The sequence below is a fragment of the Typopeltis vanoorti genome, chromosome 1 (assembly GCF_054136105.1).
Source record: "Typopeltis vanoorti isolate ZY-2024b chromosome 1, IOZ_Tvanoo_1.0, whole genome shotgun sequence".
Taxonomy (NCBI): domain Eukaryota; kingdom Metazoa; phylum Arthropoda; class Arachnida; order Uropygi; family Thelyphonidae; genus Typopeltis; species Typopeltis vanoorti.
In genome coordinates, this window is record NC_143549.1 from 58,173,086 (window position 1) to 58,192,222 (window position 19,137).

The 19,137-nt window shown below is 35.3% G+C and overlaps 1 protein-coding gene across 1 annotated transcript in view; it reads left to right on the forward strand.

Annotated features, from left to right (window-relative positions):
* The window catches only part of LOC150110013 (uncharacterized), a 594,272-nt gene that overhangs the window by 476,277 nt on the left and 98,858 nt on the right, over positions 1-19,137 (forward strand). Inside the window, exon 12 of the mRNA XM_090390616.1 lies at positions 170-199. Within this exon, the coding sequence (XP_090246742.1) occupies positions 170-199 (30 nt within the window). The remainder of the gene's footprint in view (positions 1-169; positions 200-19,137) is intronic.

The window sequence follows — 19,137 nt, forward strand, 5'->3', positions numbered from 1 at the left end:
TTAAAACTCTTGAGTCTCTTGTACACCTGTAGAACTCATCAAAATTTTGATAATTGTCTCTTATTTATGGTACTTGATTATTGCTATGGAATTAGTTCTATTAGAGATAGTAGCATTTCTAATAAGTCAGTTTTTTACTTTCTTTTCATAAGTTTTTAATTTTTTGTAGGCAAGTACCAATGTGAAGAATAAGCATGTGGTAAGTAGTTACTTCCCACTTTGTGTATTATCTGTTATCATTCAGTGTAAAAAAAAAGTTTTTTCTTTTTTTGTTAAAAATTAGTTTTTTTTTTTTCAGAAATATTGTTGCAGAAAATTGTGAGAAAATATTGCTGTTAATTTTTCAAAAGTTTTTTTTAGCCTGTAATGTAGATTATATACTTTATCTATTTAATAAAGTGCTTGTATAAATTGATCTAGTTCTTTAGGCAGTTCTCATGTTTTGGACTTCATTGGTTTCCAGAACATTGTTATTAATGTTACGTTAATGATATTAATATTATTTGTGTTATAATATTAATGCAAGGACTTGATAAATCTTACTGTCCAACCACAGATGCCAGATCCCTGACTGGTAGATTGCCAAGAAGAGTGAGTTCTTGTTGAAGGAGAGAAAGGAATAAGGCGATGTAGGAATTTGTCACTAACACAAAATCACGTGCTTTATCACATAAAATTTTCCAACTGTTGTACAAGCAAAATAGTTAATAATTTAAAAACTAGAATTTTCATAAAAGCTAATTTTCCAATATATAACAATAAACACTCATCCCGCAGAAATATTGATTACCCTGTTATAAGAATGGATTTGCCTTCTTCTGTCATGTGCAGAAGTTCGAAGGGCTCTCATCTGTGGTTGGACAGAACAGTCACACCTCATCAAACTGTTCTTTAAACTCGGTCACTGTTTTCACACCCACGACAATCTTATATAGTAATTCGCTTTCCTGCTCATGTTATCCTTATATACATCTTCCAGGGATGGTCTCCTATTTTGTCCCTGTCTTGCTTTCTCCATTCTGTTAATAATCTCTTCTGTGTTAATTCATTAATAGTACCTTACATAACTTATATGTCTCATTCATATTATATTCTCCTTATTCTGTCCACGTGTCTGTGCAAAATTTCATTTCCTCAGTCCCCTTTTTTTTAATCAAAATTCCAGAACTACCTTATTCAGTTATCTTAGAGACCCTTTCCAGCATATATCCTTTTTCCCTTTGAAAACCTGCATACCAAATCTGTACACAGTAATCTACAGACAAACAGATCAATAATCTAAAACAAGAGAACCATAGCCTCCTGACTCTTACACTCCATTGTCCTCAATGTCATTGTCAAAATCCTTTTAGTAACATATTCCCTAAATTTTAGGCCCTTGTCTATTCTCCCCACCACCTCAGATCCCTTAACTCAACCTCCTGCAAGATATTCCCCACTAGTTGTGCTCTGAACTCCATCCTTGCTTTTCAGTTTCTCTTGTAAAGCCACGGTATCTGCTTTACTCCTTATGGATCTCCTTAGCTTTGCATCATCTGTAAATAAATGCATAACTCCATTAAAACATTATCCATTAACATGCATGCTAAACAGCACTGGCCCCACTGCCATTTAGCAATCATGTACTAACTGCTGTCCTCCTCCTCTGGGACAATGCACATTGCTGATGCCTCTAAAACAGCAAATCCCTAGTTTCTAATCTGTTATCTAAGTCCATCCATTCCAGCTTAATTACCAACTTCTCATATGATATATCAAATGATATATTATCATTTGATATGAGATATATCAGATTCTAAATATATTACTGTATATCCATCTTTTTCATCTAATGTATTTGTAACCTTGCCTGTAGTACTTAAGGAGATTGGTAACAAGCTTTTCTTTAACACACCTCATGCTGACTATCAAAAAAAAAGTCCTCTCCAACATCCTAACCACAACTCCAGTCATGCAGTTTGATCCTATAATTCAAAGCCTCGATCTTACCACCTGAAGTGGAACAATTTTATCTCTAATTTTATTTTGTATTATTCTTTTAAAATGGATATTCTCCTTATTCTTATTATTACTTGTGTATCTCTATGAAAAAACACAAATGAATGTGGAGACAACTGCAACACACAATCCCATCATGTATGAGGTTCATTTTGTTCACCTGTCTGCATACATAAAACAGCTCTATTCTTGTCAGATGGATTTTGATGAAACTTATTATGTAGATGTTTATTAAAATTTGTCACGCCATCTCAGTTCTGATTTAAATTGAGCTAATTTCAGTTTCAACATGAGGGATGAATAAACCAGGATTTGGGCCCAAAAATACATAGGCCAAAAACAGTTCTGGGTTAAAAAGCAAGTTAACTTACTCTTTATTATTTTCATTTCATTTGTTCTGTTCACATTTTGTAATAGTCCTCCAGAATTTCCTTTTCTTGTTTCATTAAAAATTAGTTTAAAACAATACTTCATCAGATGCACCAGTCTGCACAACTTTTTTTTTTTTTTTTGTATATTTGCAGAAAGTTCTATGAGTTTTCTTCAAATTCAGCTGTTGTGTGTCTATTCTTCATTTTGTTCATTATTAGTAGAATGTCCACAGTTGACATTCTGTATTGGCAATAGTCCTCTTCTCCTTTGCAACACTACTTGAAAGAATATTACATACTAACATTTGTCATTATACTATTATGAAATATATTCTGATTATGATGATAAATATATAGGGGACATCTTTTTTTTTTTTTTTTCTTTCTTTCTTTTTTAACCCAACCATTAAAGGTTTTTATTAAATGATCACTATACATGAGATGCATATCTTCATCCCCTACTTTTTTTTTTTTTTTGGATTAAAAATCTTCTCTCTTATTGTATACACCTTTCTACATGATTTATTTATTTTTTGTCAGTATTATTTTTGGTATATACAAGAAAACATAACTGATTTAAAAAAAAAATTATCTGTAACTTTCATTTTATAATTTTATGCTGACCTGCATTTAATACTAACTGTTGATCTTTCATACTTTATGTTGCTTGTATATCTAACTGCGAAGTATATTTCTTGACATAATATCTTCACTTTTAATTCTTTAACATATTTTTATATTTTAATATGAGTAGTTGGTCTTCAATATCAGCAATTAAATTTGCTGTATCTTATTTTTTTAAGCTGTCTTATTTACATATTACACAAGCTGCTTTCAAAACTCTTTTCTTTAATATGTACTTCTTTATGATATCATGTTGTTCCTGCACATGAAGATTAACTATCTGTTGAAATTTCTGCTAAAACGTCTCTTAGAAAACATTAGCTTTAAAAAATTCCAATCATGTTATCTGTCATTATGCCAAGAATGCAAAAAATAAATATAAGTCCTTTAATTTTGCTATTAACATTAACGCCCATTTAAATCTGTTATTTTAATTATACTGTGATTTAATTTAATCCATAGCTATTTGCCATTTCTAACATACTTGTTTTTTTCTCTCTTCTTACTCATTATCTTAATATAAATTTAAACTAAATAAATTTTAAGTAATGTTTCTTTATTATCATCATCATCATCAAATTCCTGCCATGTACCCTCAAGGGGTGTACAGGATATGACAGTACTACATGAAAAAAATTACATCATTACTAACTTCCAATCTACAATTTTCCTCCAAATCAGTCTGTTACTTGTCAAGACTCCAACATTATCAGATCTTATATTTCTATCGTCTAAGGCATTTTGTACCGTATCAATCCACCTATATATTGGTCTTCCTTTGGGTCGTTTTGCTGCCAACCTGGCAGAGAACACTTGTTTTGCTAATCTTTCTTCGCCCATTCTGTTTAAGTGACCATACCACCTGAGATTAGCGCTGCTAATGCATTCCTGGATGTTGACAATGTCAAGTTTTTTCCTAATATCCCCGTTTTTAATATGATATTGCCATTGATGCCATCTGTTCTGACCTCTAATCTTTCTCAGGACTCTCATATCTGCGGTCTCTAGTCTTTGGTCAAGTGTTTTTCTTCTGACCCAGCTCTCAGATCCATAAGTTAAAACTGGTTTGAACACTGTCTTGTATACAGCTAATTTAGTGTTCTGACTAATTTCTCTCTTATTCCATATAAATTTATTCAATTGACTTCCTACCATACCAGCTTTGTTGATTCTGTTCTCTATTTCCATATTAAATTTACCCTCTTCACTAAAAATTATGCCTAAGTAGTAGCTGAAATGTTTTACTTGTTCCACAGGTTCTCCGTTCACAACACAGTTGACATTTTCAATGATTCTGCCTATTTTCATTGTCTTTGTCTTTTTATTGCTGACCTTCATACCATATCTATTACAACAGTTATTCAATTTAGTCAGAGAATCTTGCAGACTTGTAGCGGATTTATTTAGAAGTATAACATCATATGCATAAAGCAAAGAGCTGACATTAACATCTCCAATTCTGATATCATGTTTAATACCACTTTCCTTCATAATGTGATCCATATAGATAATGAATAACAGAGGGGATAATGTACATCCTTGTCTCACACCAGATTTAACATTAAACCATCTTCCTGTACTTCCTTCAATTCTAACTGCTGACTTACAACTCAAATAAAGACTAAGTATTGCATGATATAATGTCCCATTGACACCATATAACTGTAGCGTATTGAATAGCTTCTCTCTTGGCATCTTGTCATATGCCTTTTCCAAATCGACAAAACTTAAATACAGATCTCTGTTATATTCCCATGCTTTCTCAACTATTTGTCGTAAAGTGAAGATCTGATCCTGACAGCCTCTATTTGGCCTGAATCCAGCTTGTTCTTCACCAAGCTTTTCTTCCACAATTCTTCTCAACCTTTTCTCAAGTATACTTGCATAGATCTTGCCAGGAACACTCGGTAGGGAAATGCTTCTGTAATTCTCACATTCAGTTTTATTTCCCTTTTTATATATGGGTACTATGAGAGCTCTACTCCAATCATCGGGAATTTGTCCCTCTGTCCAGGCATTCTATGCAGTGCAGCCACTGTAAGACTTTTATACCGCCATACTTCAGCATTTCTGGTCCAATATCATCTACTCCTGCTGTCTTTCCACATTTCAAGCCTTTGATGGCTTTTTCTACTTCAAGTATGGATATGTATTCCTGACTGCATGCCTGGTTTTTTTTACCACTGTGCTGTCATCACTGCTTGTTTCATTTAGCAGTTTTTCAAAGTAATTACTCCATACTTCAAGGATATCTTTTTCTCCTGTTTTCATGTCACCTTTATCATCTCTAACTCCTTTTACAGCACTCTTTCCTCCATTCCTAAGCTTCTTCAACAACCTCCAGAATATTTTGCCACCTTCTTGATATTTATTTTCTATATTCTTGCCAAAGTCCTCCTATGACTTTTGTTTAGCTAGTTTTACAGTGTTTAGCATTCTTGCATTTGTCTCTGTATTCTCTAAGAGCACAAGCTGACTTATTTGACAGGAACTTTTGATATGCTTTCTTCTTTTCCTTCACCGCCTCTTGAACTTCCTTTGTCCACCAAGGAGTTCTGATTTTTTTATCCTTGCAGACAACTTCACCACATGCCTCTCTGGCAGAATCAGTCAATGTTTTCTTCAGAGTTTGCCACCGAATCTCCGAGGTTTGATTCCTGTTCTCAAACTCTTTCATTTTTTCTTCAATAATCTTTGTGTATTTTAGTCTACAGTTCACATGTGAGAGAGCTGCTCAACTTTTATTCGCTTTAAAACTTTCTTACGTGTCATTCTTTTCAAAATGAAATTCGATTTTATCTTGCTCAAGACTAAATAGTGATCACTTCCAATTTCAAATCCTCTGTACACTCTGGTGTCCTTCACCAGGGAGAAAACATCACTATCAACAATAACATAGTCAATGAGACTTTTCTTATTCCTTGCCTCTTCTCTCCATGTGAATTTGTGCACATTTTTATGTTGGAACATGGTGTTAGTAATAACCAGGCTATGTCCTGAGCAGAAATCCAACAGATATTTGCCATTATTATTAGCTTTGCTCTTTTCTCCAAATTTTCCCAAAATATTTTTGTATGTCTCACAATCATTTCCTACTCTGCTATTTAGATCCCCAACAAGGACCAACTTTTCCTTTTTCATTGTGTCAGTTGCTTTTTCTAAAGCCTCAAAAAATTCCTCCACTTCTACCTTAGTAGAACCTTCTGTGGGACCATAGGCACAAATAAGTCTCATTGTCCAGTTCCCAATTCTGATATTTGCCCACATTACTCTACTTGAGACTGACTGCCATTCAAGAAGATTAGCCTTATATTTTGTGTTGAATACTATGGCTACTCCTTTTTTTCCTTGATTGTCATTGCATATAACATTTTGTATTTATTGCTCAGAAAGATCTCACCAGTTTTTGTCACCCCTATTATGTCGATCTGGTACTTATCTAATTCCTCAGCTAGCTCCATTTCTTTGCCATTCAATCTTCTTATGTTGATAGTACCAATCTTTAACTCTGGTGATGTTGAGTTGGGGTTTGTTTTCAGATTTGTTCCAGTAGCTGACTTTTCGCTGTTTGCCCTGGTTCCCTGGCGAAAACAACGGGGGCCTTGTTTAACCGGGCGACGCCCCAGCCGGCAGGAAATTTTGTCATATCGTAACATCATTTTTTATTTTGATTAATTCCAATAAGAATACAATTTGGTCGGCTAAATCCCAAATTGCCAGCCCATCCTCGCTCGTTTAGTATCCAAGTAGATACCCAACAGGGTGCACCACGAGAAGGTGGGGATTGGACATTAGATTAGAAGCCCTGGGTCGGTTCTTCGCATTCCTTTAAAGGCTATGTGGATGTCTCCTCTCAGTTATACAGCTTTGACCCTTAAGCACCCCCTTTATTATTATTAGTGTAATTATTGTATTATTATTATTATTATTATTATTATTATTATTATTATTATTATTGCAAGTGCACCACCATGGAGTCTTCAGACTCCATAGATGTGTTATTGGGTTCAAGTTATGTCATTATTATGTTAATGGGTTCAAGGAAAGGTATGATAGATTGTGTGGATTGTTTGGGTCTCCGGTGATGAGTCTTCAGACTCCATGGAGGTGCCCTTGCAATAATAATAATAATAATACAATAATTACCACCTTTATTATTATTAGTGTAATTATTGTATTATTATTATTATTGCAGGGCACCTCCATGGAGTCTGAAGACTCATCACAGGAGACCCAAACTATCCACATAATCTATCATACCTTTCCTTGAACCAATTAACATACAAAGCACTAGCAACTGTAACCCATTCCATTCAATCACAACTGTCCAAGCAAAAACATCTAGTCCTCATACCCCTATTAACCACACTTTTAATCAACTTCCAGGGATGACCTCTTGTTCTTCCCTCTCCCTAGCCATGTGCTTAAATATTTCCCCTTCATCAATCATAAAATCCTTGTTTCCATGTTTCTGTTTTATCCTTTGTTTTGCCAATCAACCAACTTTTCTACAGTCCACACATCTTCAATCTATCCTCATAGGACATGTGCCATGCCACACACCATCTTAGTTTCTCGTCTCTGAATCCTTTCCACCACTTCCTCATTCCAAAGACACCCAGAAGACCAGACCCCGAGCCCAGTAATCCAGACTTAGTTGTGTCAAGACCTTATAAAGAGGAATAACAACTTCCTCTTCTCTACTTGTTAGTGTGGTCTTCAATAGTCAAGTAATCTTATTAGCTACCTAAGCAATATGTCAACTAAATTTCAACTCTGTCTATACTCACCCATAAATCCCTAGCTTCATCTGCTTACTGGAGTACGATATCACCAATGTGGTACATGACTTTTAATCTGTTTATTCCAAACTGTATACATTTCTCTGCATTAAACTTACACCTATTTTCTTTTGCGCATACTGACAGCCCATTTAAATCATCCTGCAAAACTCTACACATTGTCATAATTCACTATTGCTCTATGTAATTTTTCAACATCAGCAATAACCTTTCAGGTTATTTCCTATATCACTTATGTACAAATTAAACAGTATTGGTCCTAGCACTGAACCTTGTGGCACTCTACTAGTCAGCGGCTTTTGCCTTGATTCTGCTCTTTGTATACCATTTTTTGATATCTGTCCAGCAACCATTCTCTTATCCACATAACCAATGTCCATTTGTTTCATTTCATTTGTTCTATGAATTTTCAACTCAGTATCATCAGAGCACAACTTACTTGTATACGCGACAGTGACTGAGTGAAACAATGTAATTGCAAAAGACAAAAGATCTAAAGTCCTATTTTTGGCACCCTCTACCAAAAAAAAAAAAAGCTATACAGAAGTTTTCTTAGGATAACTGTCTCCCAAATTTTTGGCAAATTAATGCAACCATATTTGTTAAGGTTGGGAGAATTCTTCAAAGCCATTGCTGACTCAAAACATAACCTTTCAGATCTATAATGACTCCTAAATAGCACATTCGTTTTCCTCCATCTAATCCTGTGTGAAGGAGTGTCCAAAGCATGGTCTGTCAGTCCTGACTTGCCATAGTAATAGTAGCGAATGTATCTTTCATGTTCTTCCAGGCAGATGTTCACTGATCTTCCATAATAGGCCAAGTCACAGTCACAAGGAACTACATACACTCCTGGGTGTGTTAAAGGGTGAAGTTTATCGTTAGGCAAGCTGATCAGAGTTGCCAGATTGACATGAGGTTTGAAAGTGGTACGAAGGCAATGTTTCAAGAAAACTTTGGCTATCTTTTCCGATGATATAGGGAATAGAAATGGTTATGTTGTATTCTTGTGTATTAGGGGAAGGCAGAGTAATGGGCCTATGTAGTATTTTGTAGAGATTTTAGCTGTTGGCTAAGAATGTATGGTGCAGATATTGGAGTTCTGTGGTCAGAGTTGTATCATTAGAACAAATGGCTCTGGCTCTGTGCGTAAGTGTTTTTAAAATGCCGTACTGTTGAACTGGATGATGATGTGATTGTTTATGCAGGTATCTTCCTGTGTGTGTGTGTAGATTTTCTGTAAATAGAAAAAGACAGTGATCCATCTGAAAGGTGGGTGACTAATGTGTCAAGAAATGGTAAATAGTTATTTGATTCTTTTTCTACTTTGAAGTGGATTTTGGGATATTGGCTGTTTAGGTAGGTGACAAATGCATCCAAAGTGTCTTGTCCACGGGGCCAGATGTCAAACACATCATCTACATAGCATAACCACACTTGTGGCTTGTATGTAGCTGTGGTAAGTACTTTGTTTTCAAAGTGTTCCATGTAAAAATTTGCTAACGGGAGAGAGAGGGGGGAACCCATAGCAGTACCATTAATCTGTTTGTAGAATTTTCCTCCTCATGTTAAGTAACCTGCATTCATGGTAAATTTAAATAATTCAAAAATATCAGAGGGAAATTTAGACTTCATTAAATCAAGTCTAAATTAAACAGCTTTGTGAAAAATAGTATGTGGTGGTGTTAATACCATGAAAAATAAGTCACAAATAACCATCAACACCTAAGCTTATCTATAATTTGATACGTGGAATAGGAGATCTTGCATTTTTCTGTTATACTCTTCTTAATTCATGATAATTCTGGTTGATGATTCTGCACGGAGAAGATATAGTATACAAAGTGCGACGGTTCGGTAAGTCGAAACTGAAATTGTCTAGAAAATTGAACAGGTTAGCCTTCCTTAAACGATGCCGCGACCACAATATCATTCCTTCTTTTCTGAAATTCAAAGAAAAGTTACACTTGGTAAAGGCACATCGTATTTATCGACAGGCGAGTTTAGTGCTTCTCCGAGAACAAATCGCCGCTACTCGCTTAGAGCTTAGTAAGCTAAACAGCTCTACAACAAGAACTAATCAACATGTTAAATCCTGAAATGTGGACTGTCCTACAGCACATCTTCGAAGTTGCAGCAAAAAAAGAATTCACAAAAGTAAAAAGCAAACACCTAAAGAAATATGAACTCCTACAACACCGCCAACATACAAAGTCCCGACCGCAACTTCGACTAGAACATGTGGTCGTAAACCTGTCATCAGAAACACTCACTGAAGAAGCCAAGAATGCTCTCATTCTGGGACGTAACTTTGCTGTCACGCCCAAACAAATTCCTAAACTAGAAATCATGATGAAAGTAGAACAGGGTATCCACGATCTTCCACCAGCAACGACCAATAACGTGTGACTAGATATATAGCAAGTGTTCTAAACAAGGGTAAGCCTCCAAAAAGCAATATGCCACATAAGCAAATAACTGCCCTAAAAAAGTTATATAATAATAATAAAAATATTATTATTATTAAAAAAGCCGATAAAGGAAATGCAACAGTTATCATGAATCAAGAAGAGTATAACAGAAAAATGCAAGATCTCCTATTCCACGTATCAAATTATATATCAAGATACTACGATGTCTCAAAAGAAAAAAGTCCGAAAATTACTGAAAAAAAGCGACATCATGGCCCAAAGAAATCATCAGGAAAATAAACCAATTCATGTTAAACCACCCCGTATTTATGGATTACCAAAAAGCCACAAAACTAATATCCCCCCCTACGTCCCATAGTCGATAGCATAGATAGTCCCACATATAAACTGGCCCAGCATTTAGCCAAGTCGCTTGCCCCCCCCCCCCCCCCCCTACTAGCAACTCCTCTACTTTTTGGTTAAAAATCTAATCCTAAAAGATTCAGACATAATGGTTAGTTTCGATGTCACCTCCTTATTTACCAATGTACCACTTATAGACACTCTTGATTTCATCAAGTCTAAATTTCCCCCTGATATTTTTGAATTATTTAAATTTACCATGAATGCAGGTTACTTTACAAGGGGAGGAAAATTCTACAAACAGATTAATGGTACTGCTATGGGTTCCCCCCCCCCCCTCTCTCCCCCGTTAGCAAATTTTTACAGGGAACACTTTGAAAACAAAGTACTTACCACAGCTACATACAAGCCACAAAGTGGTTATGCTATGTAGATGAGGTGTTTGCCATCTGGCCCCATGGACAAGACACTTTGGATGCATTTGTCCCCAACCTAAACAGCCAGCATCTCAAAATCAACTTCACAGTAGAAAAAGAATCAAATAACTGCTTACCATTTCTTGACACATTAGTCACCTGCCTTTCAGATGGATCACTATCTTTTTCTATTTACAGAAAACCTACACACACACAGGAAGATACCTACATAAACAATCATATCATCATCCAGTCCAACAGTACGGCATTTTAAAAACACTTACACACAGAGCCATTTGTTCTAACGATACAACTCTGACCACAGAACTCCAATATCTGTGCCATACGTTCTTAGCCAACGGCTACAATCCCTACAAAATAGATAAAATACTACATAGGCCCATTACTCTGCCTTCCCCTAATACACAAGAATACAACATGACCTTTTCTGTTTCCTATATCATCGGAAAAGATAACCAAAGTTTTCTTGAAACATTGCCTTCGTACCACTTTCAAACCTCATGTCAATCTGGCAACTCTGATCCGCTTGCCTAATGATAAACTTCACCCTTTAACACACCCAGGAGTGTATGAAGTTCCTTGTGACTGTGACTTGGCCTATTATGGGCAAACAGGAAGATCAGTGAACATCCGCCTGGAAGAACATGAAAGATACATTCGCTACTATTACTATGGCAAGTCGGGACTTGCAGACCACGCTTTGGACACTCCTTAACACAGGATTAGATGGAGGAAAACGAATGTGTTATTTAGGAGGCATTATAGATCTGAAATTTTATGTTTTGAGTCAGCAATGGCTTTGAAGAATTCTCCCAACCTTAACAAATATGGTTGCATTAATTTGCCAAAAATTTGGGAGATGGTTATCCTAAGAATAACTCCTGCATAGCTGTTTTTTTTTTTTTTTTTTTTTTTTTTTTTTTTTTTTTTTTTTTGTTAGAGGGTGCCAAAAATTGGACTTTAGATCTTTTGTCTTTTGCAATTATATTGTTTCACTCACTCACTATCGCATGTACAAGTGCGTTGTGCTCTGATGATGCTGAGTTGAAAATCAGCGAAATATAAGCATTAAAAGATTTTTTGTGAAAAAAGTGTGTGGTGTTGTTAATACCGTGAAAAATAAGTCATGAATAACCATCAACACCTAAGCTTATCTGTTAGATCCATTTGTTCTAATTTGCATAACAGAGTTTCATGTGACATTTGGTCAAATGCCTTTGCAAAATCCAGCAGAACCATATTGCTGCAATTCCCTTTATCCAACTCAGCTGAGGCTTTATTATGAAAAGTTAGTAAATTACTAAAGAATGGCCATTCCTTCACAAAGCCATGTTGCCCCCTCATAGACTGTCATATTCTTATCCACTCTTGAATTCTCTTTTTATCAATTTTTCCAGTACTCTTACCACCAGTCCTGAGATACTGATTGGTCTATAATTTGCTTCTGCAGTCTTAGAAACTCTCTTATGCAAAGGAATTATTTTCCCTATTTGAACTCCTTTGGAACTATACCAGTGCTGAGACTTAAATTAAAAGAGCCTAGTCAGACACAATGCCAATTCCCTTGCAGATTCTGATAAAATGTGAGCTGATATTATTATTATGATTGTACAGGCACTTCTGTGGTATCAAAAGAATCATTGTGGGAGACACAAACTACCCACACAATCTATCACACCTCTCCTTGAACCCATGCTAAAAACTGACTTCAGCTACTCACTCCATTCATTCACAATTCTCCAAGCAAAAAATCTAGTCCTCATGCTTCTACTAACCACACATTTCCTCGACTTCCAGGGATGACCTGTTATCATCCATTAATTACATAAAACCTTTAAAGTAATTTACATGTTTCTATCATATCCTCTATTTTCTCCTGTCACCCAACTTCTGCAATACACACACACACACCCTCAATCTATAATCATAGAGAACATTCTACACCCACCACTCACCATCTTGGTTGCTTGCCTCTGAATCTTCTCCACTGCTTCCTTATCTGCAAGAAACCCAGGGAACGCTCCTGAGCACAGTAATAAAGATGTAGACATATCAGGGCTTTCTAAAAAGGAACAACAACTTCTTTATCTCTATATGTTGGTGTGTGTGTTCTTCAATAGCCAAGTAATCTTATGAGCTATATTATTTTGTATAGGCAGCCCCCCCCCCCCCACACACACACACTTAAAACTTCACGGACTGCCACTGGTAGAGAGAGAGCTGAAGTCTGTGAAGTTTTAAGTGTGTGTGTGGGGGGGGGGGTGCCTATACAAAATAATAATAAAAAAAAATTATTTTTTTCGTAATCAGTAATCAATTTATTAATAAATAAATCTACAGATTTATATTAATAAATTGGTTACTAATTACAGAAAAAATAATTATTTTTTTTATTATTTTGTATAGGCAGCATCCCCACTTAAAGCTTCACAGGCCGCCACTGCTCCCTACATACCACCACCCCATCCCTAGCTTCATCTATTTCCTGGAGTACAGTTCCATTAGTGTGATATACACAGCTTGTAATCTGTTTATCCCAAAATGCATAATTTTACATTTCTCCACATTAAACTGATTCTTATTATCTTTATCCCATACTGACAGTCTATTTAAATCATCCTGCAAGCTCTACACATTGCCTTGATTCACTATTACTCTACCTAATTTTGTAACATCAACAAACAATTGAATATTTCCTTTCAGGTTATTTCTGTATCATTTATGTACAAATTAAACAGTAGTGGTCCTAGCACTGAACCTTATAGCACACCACTAGTCATCAGCTTTTGCCTATATTCTGCTCCTCCGTATACCAATTTTTGATATCTGCCCAGCAGCCACCCTCTTATCCACATAACTAGTATCATATTGATTTATTCAAATGCTTTTGCAAAGTCCAGCAGAATCATCACTTGCAGCTATCCCTCTATCTCAGCGGTCAATCTATTTTTAAAAGTTAGTAAATTACTGATGCATGACCAACCCTTTACAAAGCCATGTTGCCTTTCATAGAGCATCATGTTCTTATCCGCCTTCTTGAATTCTCTTTTTGAGCAATTTTGTCACTACTTTTACCACCACACCTGAGATGCCTGGTTAGTCTCTAATTCGCTACTGCAGTCTTAGAACCTCCCTTATGCAAGGGAATTATTTTGCCCTCTTTCCACTCCCTTGGAATGCTACCATAGCTCAAACCTAAATTAAATTATCTATCCAGAGGCATTGCCAGTTCTCTTGCACATTCCTCCAAAATGCAAAGTTAATATATCCCATTTAATCCCACAACTGCATTTGCATTGAGATTTTGCAATATCCTAATAACCTCCAATTTATCCACATCTGTTCCCACATAAGTCTGTCACATATGCCAGTGCATTAACCTCACTTGTGTGATACTTCAAAGTGGTCACTCAGTAACTCAACAATTTTATCTACATCTGTAACTTATTGGCCTTTATCACTCATTAAGGTTATTCTTCCATGGTCATTTTCCCTCTTACTTTCCACATAATGAAAGAACTCTTTGTGATTTCCTTTGGCCTGCCAGCTAGTTTTTTCTTGTAATCTGATTTTGCCTTCCTTTCCATACTCGTCACCTTTCTTGCCTGACCCTTGTACTCTTCATAGGTTTTCTGGTCATTTTTCTCCTTATATACCCTCCACAGCAATTTGTTTTTTTATGCTCAGGCTTAATGATATTATTCATCCATCTAACTATTACCTGATTAACCCTCCTTACCTTAGGTATACAGTTTAATATAGCTTTCCCTAGATACTATCTCCTTAGCTATCTCCCTTAGCTATCTCCCATGCACTACTAACATCCTTCCCTAGCACAGCTTCAAGCTTCCGCCTAAGTTTGTCATAATCACTTACCTTATAGTGATTACCTTATACCTTCTTGATAGAATATTCCTCATTTTTTACAATCTCCAAGGTCAAGACTTCATGGTCACTTCCCCCAATTGGAGGCAATGTGGCTATCTTAGTTACAGATAGCTCTTCTGATCTCATGACCAAGTCCAGTAGTACTTTTGCATCTCGAGTCCTTCCATCACATGCTGCTTCAAGTAATTATCTCTCAGTAGGTGTATAAATTCCATTTTCTTCTTTTCATGTAATCTCTCTTCCTTACAGTCTATATCTCCATAGTTGAAGTCAGCCATAATAATCCCTGAAATTCATCCACCTCTGTTTCCACATAAGTCTCTGTCACAGCATTAACCTCACTTGTATGCTATACCCTTGTAAAGTGATCAGTCAGTAAATAACTCAACATTTTATCTGCTTCTGTCACGTCATAACCATCAGCACTCCTTAAGGTTATTTTTCCACAGTCATTATTCCTCTTACTCCTCTGATCACAGAGACTGTACATAATTTTCTACTTACCTTGTTTTTCTCGTTTGTTCACATGCTCTCGATTTTAACTCAGACCACCTGCTTCTCTCTCTTCTCAACCCCTCCTAATCTCTTGCTGCTTCTGCATTTTTTTCAATTTTGCACTTTGTCATCATGTGAAGGATAACATGCAATAAGGATTGCACACTATATCTTTATTTGGGTCTATTTCATTCTCCTGTATTTCCACCACACACTCAGTGTTAATTCTAATATTAATGTTGTCCATTTTACCTTCGTTACTATCTACTCTATTAACATTCACATCATTCTTGCCACTAACTGGCACTCATTGTCGAAACAGTTTATGCACACTCATTCACTCTCCTTTCATAAATATTTTAATTTTCTTAAAGAATACATCTCACATACACTGCACTGTACTAAATCACATAAATTCAAATCACTGAACAATGACATCTTTGCCGCCATTATTCTACCACACGTTGGTCCATACTGACAGTATCACATTTAAACAAAAAAAAAATACAACTTATAAACTAAATAACTCAGTCAATGACACACCCATCTAAAACAAAACTACAATAAAATTAAGTAAAATAACTATTTAAAATTTTCCATGAACATTTTTGGAATGAAAGTATTGGAAAAAAATAATTTAATTAAAGATTAATCTTTAGTACATACTTTATATTTCATTGTGGTGTCTTTTTCTTTTTCCTTCAAAGCTTCTTTTTGAACTTTTTCTGCGAAATTCTTTTCCCCGATCATCTCTTTGCAACATCCAGCAATAGTCTGCCATGTTGACATTCCACCTGCCCTGATACCTTTTTTCCATCTCCTTGATGTCTTGGTGGAATCGCTCTCCTTGCTCTTCGCTGACAGTTCCCAGATTCTCAGGAAAGTAGTCTAAATGAAAGTTGAGAAAGTGCACTTTAAGAAATTAAAGCTGCACTTTAATTTCTGTAGCATGTCTTCACACAATCATTTTATAGTTGGGGGTGGGGGGTCCTTGTGATTTCCTAAAAATTTGGTCACCACCTCTTTCAAAGCTTTCCCATGCTTCTTTTTCAACAACAGCTGCCATTTTTTCTTCAAATAGTGCCCATTGCTTATCTAAGTCACCAAGTTTCATCCCAAAATATGCATAGTACAATTTTTTCATGAAATCTGTAATGTTTCTTCGTTGTTTTTTTACCACTAACTGCCCGCATATGTAGCAGAAAATGTTAGGTGAATTTTTGCAACCTCTTGAAGCCATTACAAACACCACTTAAACACAGTTAAATGAATTTTAACGAATGACATCAACACTATTACATGACACTATGTAAAAACATTAAAAAACCACAAACACACTAAATTAAATCTTCACACTAACTTAGAAAATATGCCAACTTTCAGAAATATGATAACCTTAGTAGTCAATGACTAAAGTTCAACTAAAGAATCACACAAGAAGATGTGACAACAGGAAAGTCATCTGTTATCTCGGCGAATCAGATACAAAGTAGCCACCTGCTCTTTTACCTGCATTCCTCCCTCCCCTATCTTAAGAATGAGAATTTACCATAAAAAAGCGCTTCAAAAAAAGCACTTATACAACTAATTAGCTGTAAATAAAGGAGAATGAAAATGAATACCGATGTACTGAATTTAAATCAAAATACTACTAATGAAAACGATAAAATTAGAAATTGGGTAAAATTGGTGGATGATGGAATTTTTTTACATTTTTTTCTGAACTCAGCAGCATCTAAAAATCTATAAGAATCAATTATCACTTCTCAGACAACTTTTCCATCGCAGGCCTGTGTTATTAACTAAAATTTGAAAAATGACTTTCAGTAGTGCTGTGCTAATATAACAATAAAATTCACCTATGTGCTAATTAACACAATAAAATTTGCCCTATCACATTCTTTTTTGTGAATAATTTGTATTGTTTTTAATGCTCTCAGAAATAGTCCAGTCAACTAACTGTATTACTTTTATTTATTTTCCACAGTTCTATGGTCTTTTTTTTTCCATAACATTTTTTTTTAAAAAATTGAAATCATCATTGTTTTAAGGGAGGAGAAGTTTCATTAATGAGATCTTGTTAGTAACAATATCTTGAATTGTGTATGTCTGCGCCAATATCAATTTTGTATTTCATGCAACAGCAATTTTATTTTATTTTCCTTGCTGTTGTTAGAATGTTTTGTAATGCTGATTCCTTTAGTCTCTGATAACTGGCTGGTGTTCTCCTACTGCTGATCTAATTATGCTAGTTCCAGTTGTACTGCAGTGGTCATACCAGTAGCAGAAGTTTCATGTATATAAGTATTGAAGTGTGTTTGAAAGTTTAAAGACATATAGCATATTCAGAAAACTAATAAAATCAGTAAATGTGGAATTTGATAATGCACATATCATTATAAACTCTCTCTTTCTCCATTTGCACAACAGTCTTTAATGATGTATACTCCTCATGTTGGCTAGCCGCAATTCTTCAGTTAATCAGTATACTGTCAATAATTCTAATTTCTTCCTGAGTACAGGATCGACTTTGAAAGGTACACCAAGTACCTTGAATCTCACCTTGTCAATTAATGTTGAGAAAAACTCAACTATCTCTCATACAGATTGTGGCTGTTTTAATTCTTAGCTAGCATTAATACTAATTATTTATGCTTGCATGCTTGAGTTTTGATGGCTTGCCCATGGATAACATCACAACTATCTCTACCAGGGAAACAGTAGGAGTGGGTGTGATGCACATAAGAGAGAGTCTGACAGCAGTGAAGCAGATTCATATACAGTAGTTGCGAAGGTAACATTTGCCTTTTGGTTGATTGGAAAAAACATAGGTTTGAATCTCACCTTGTCAATTAATGTTGAGAAAAACTCAACTATCTCTCATGCAGAATTTAATTCTTAGAAATGCAGTTTTGAATCTTACACACCAACCAGAGAACACATGCACTTTATAGGCATGAATAGGATTCAGCCTTTTCTACACTACCCATGTAATGTCTTACAAGCTAGGAGAAATTTTTTACACTTTGGCTCTTTTTTTTTTTTTTTGTAGGTGGTATTTGAACATCACTGCTCAATATGAAACCACTAACTATCCTTCTTATTGCAGTGTCTTAAATGGCTCGAGAAAGTTTCATGTTTGATCTCCAGAACTGGATTTCTGAATTATTTATAATTACTAATATGGCCTTCCATACTCAATTTATTCCAGGATTCTGACCAAATGTATTTTGATCAAATTTTTTATGTGGAATCCTTATAAATTAAATTTGTCAAACTATTGCAATAACTCCATCTGATTGGATGGAATGCACAAAAATTTGGGATTTGGAGATATACACAAAATGCTGTCCTTGTGGTTAAACTTTGGTTTCAGTTGGTCATTCTTACTGGTGAAATTCAGCACAATGATTCCAACTAATATTAATAATTATTTTGGATCGTCTTATTGGAATTGAATGAAGTTGGTGTTTATTTATTTTTACATTTAGCATCTCTAATGTAAGAGGGAGATGACACACACACACAATCAAGAATATATATATATATTTAATACTAAGAAGGCAAGCCTCCTCTTATTCAAAAAATTTCGTATTATGAAGGCTAAAATCAGATAGAAAAGATTCTGTTTTGCAAGAAATGGGACTGGTTTGAGATTTAAAGGGATTACAATCGTCAACTGGATTGTAATTTCCCACTGAAAAATGAGGCATTTAAGAATATCAGGATTTTTCTTTGTGTGTGTGTG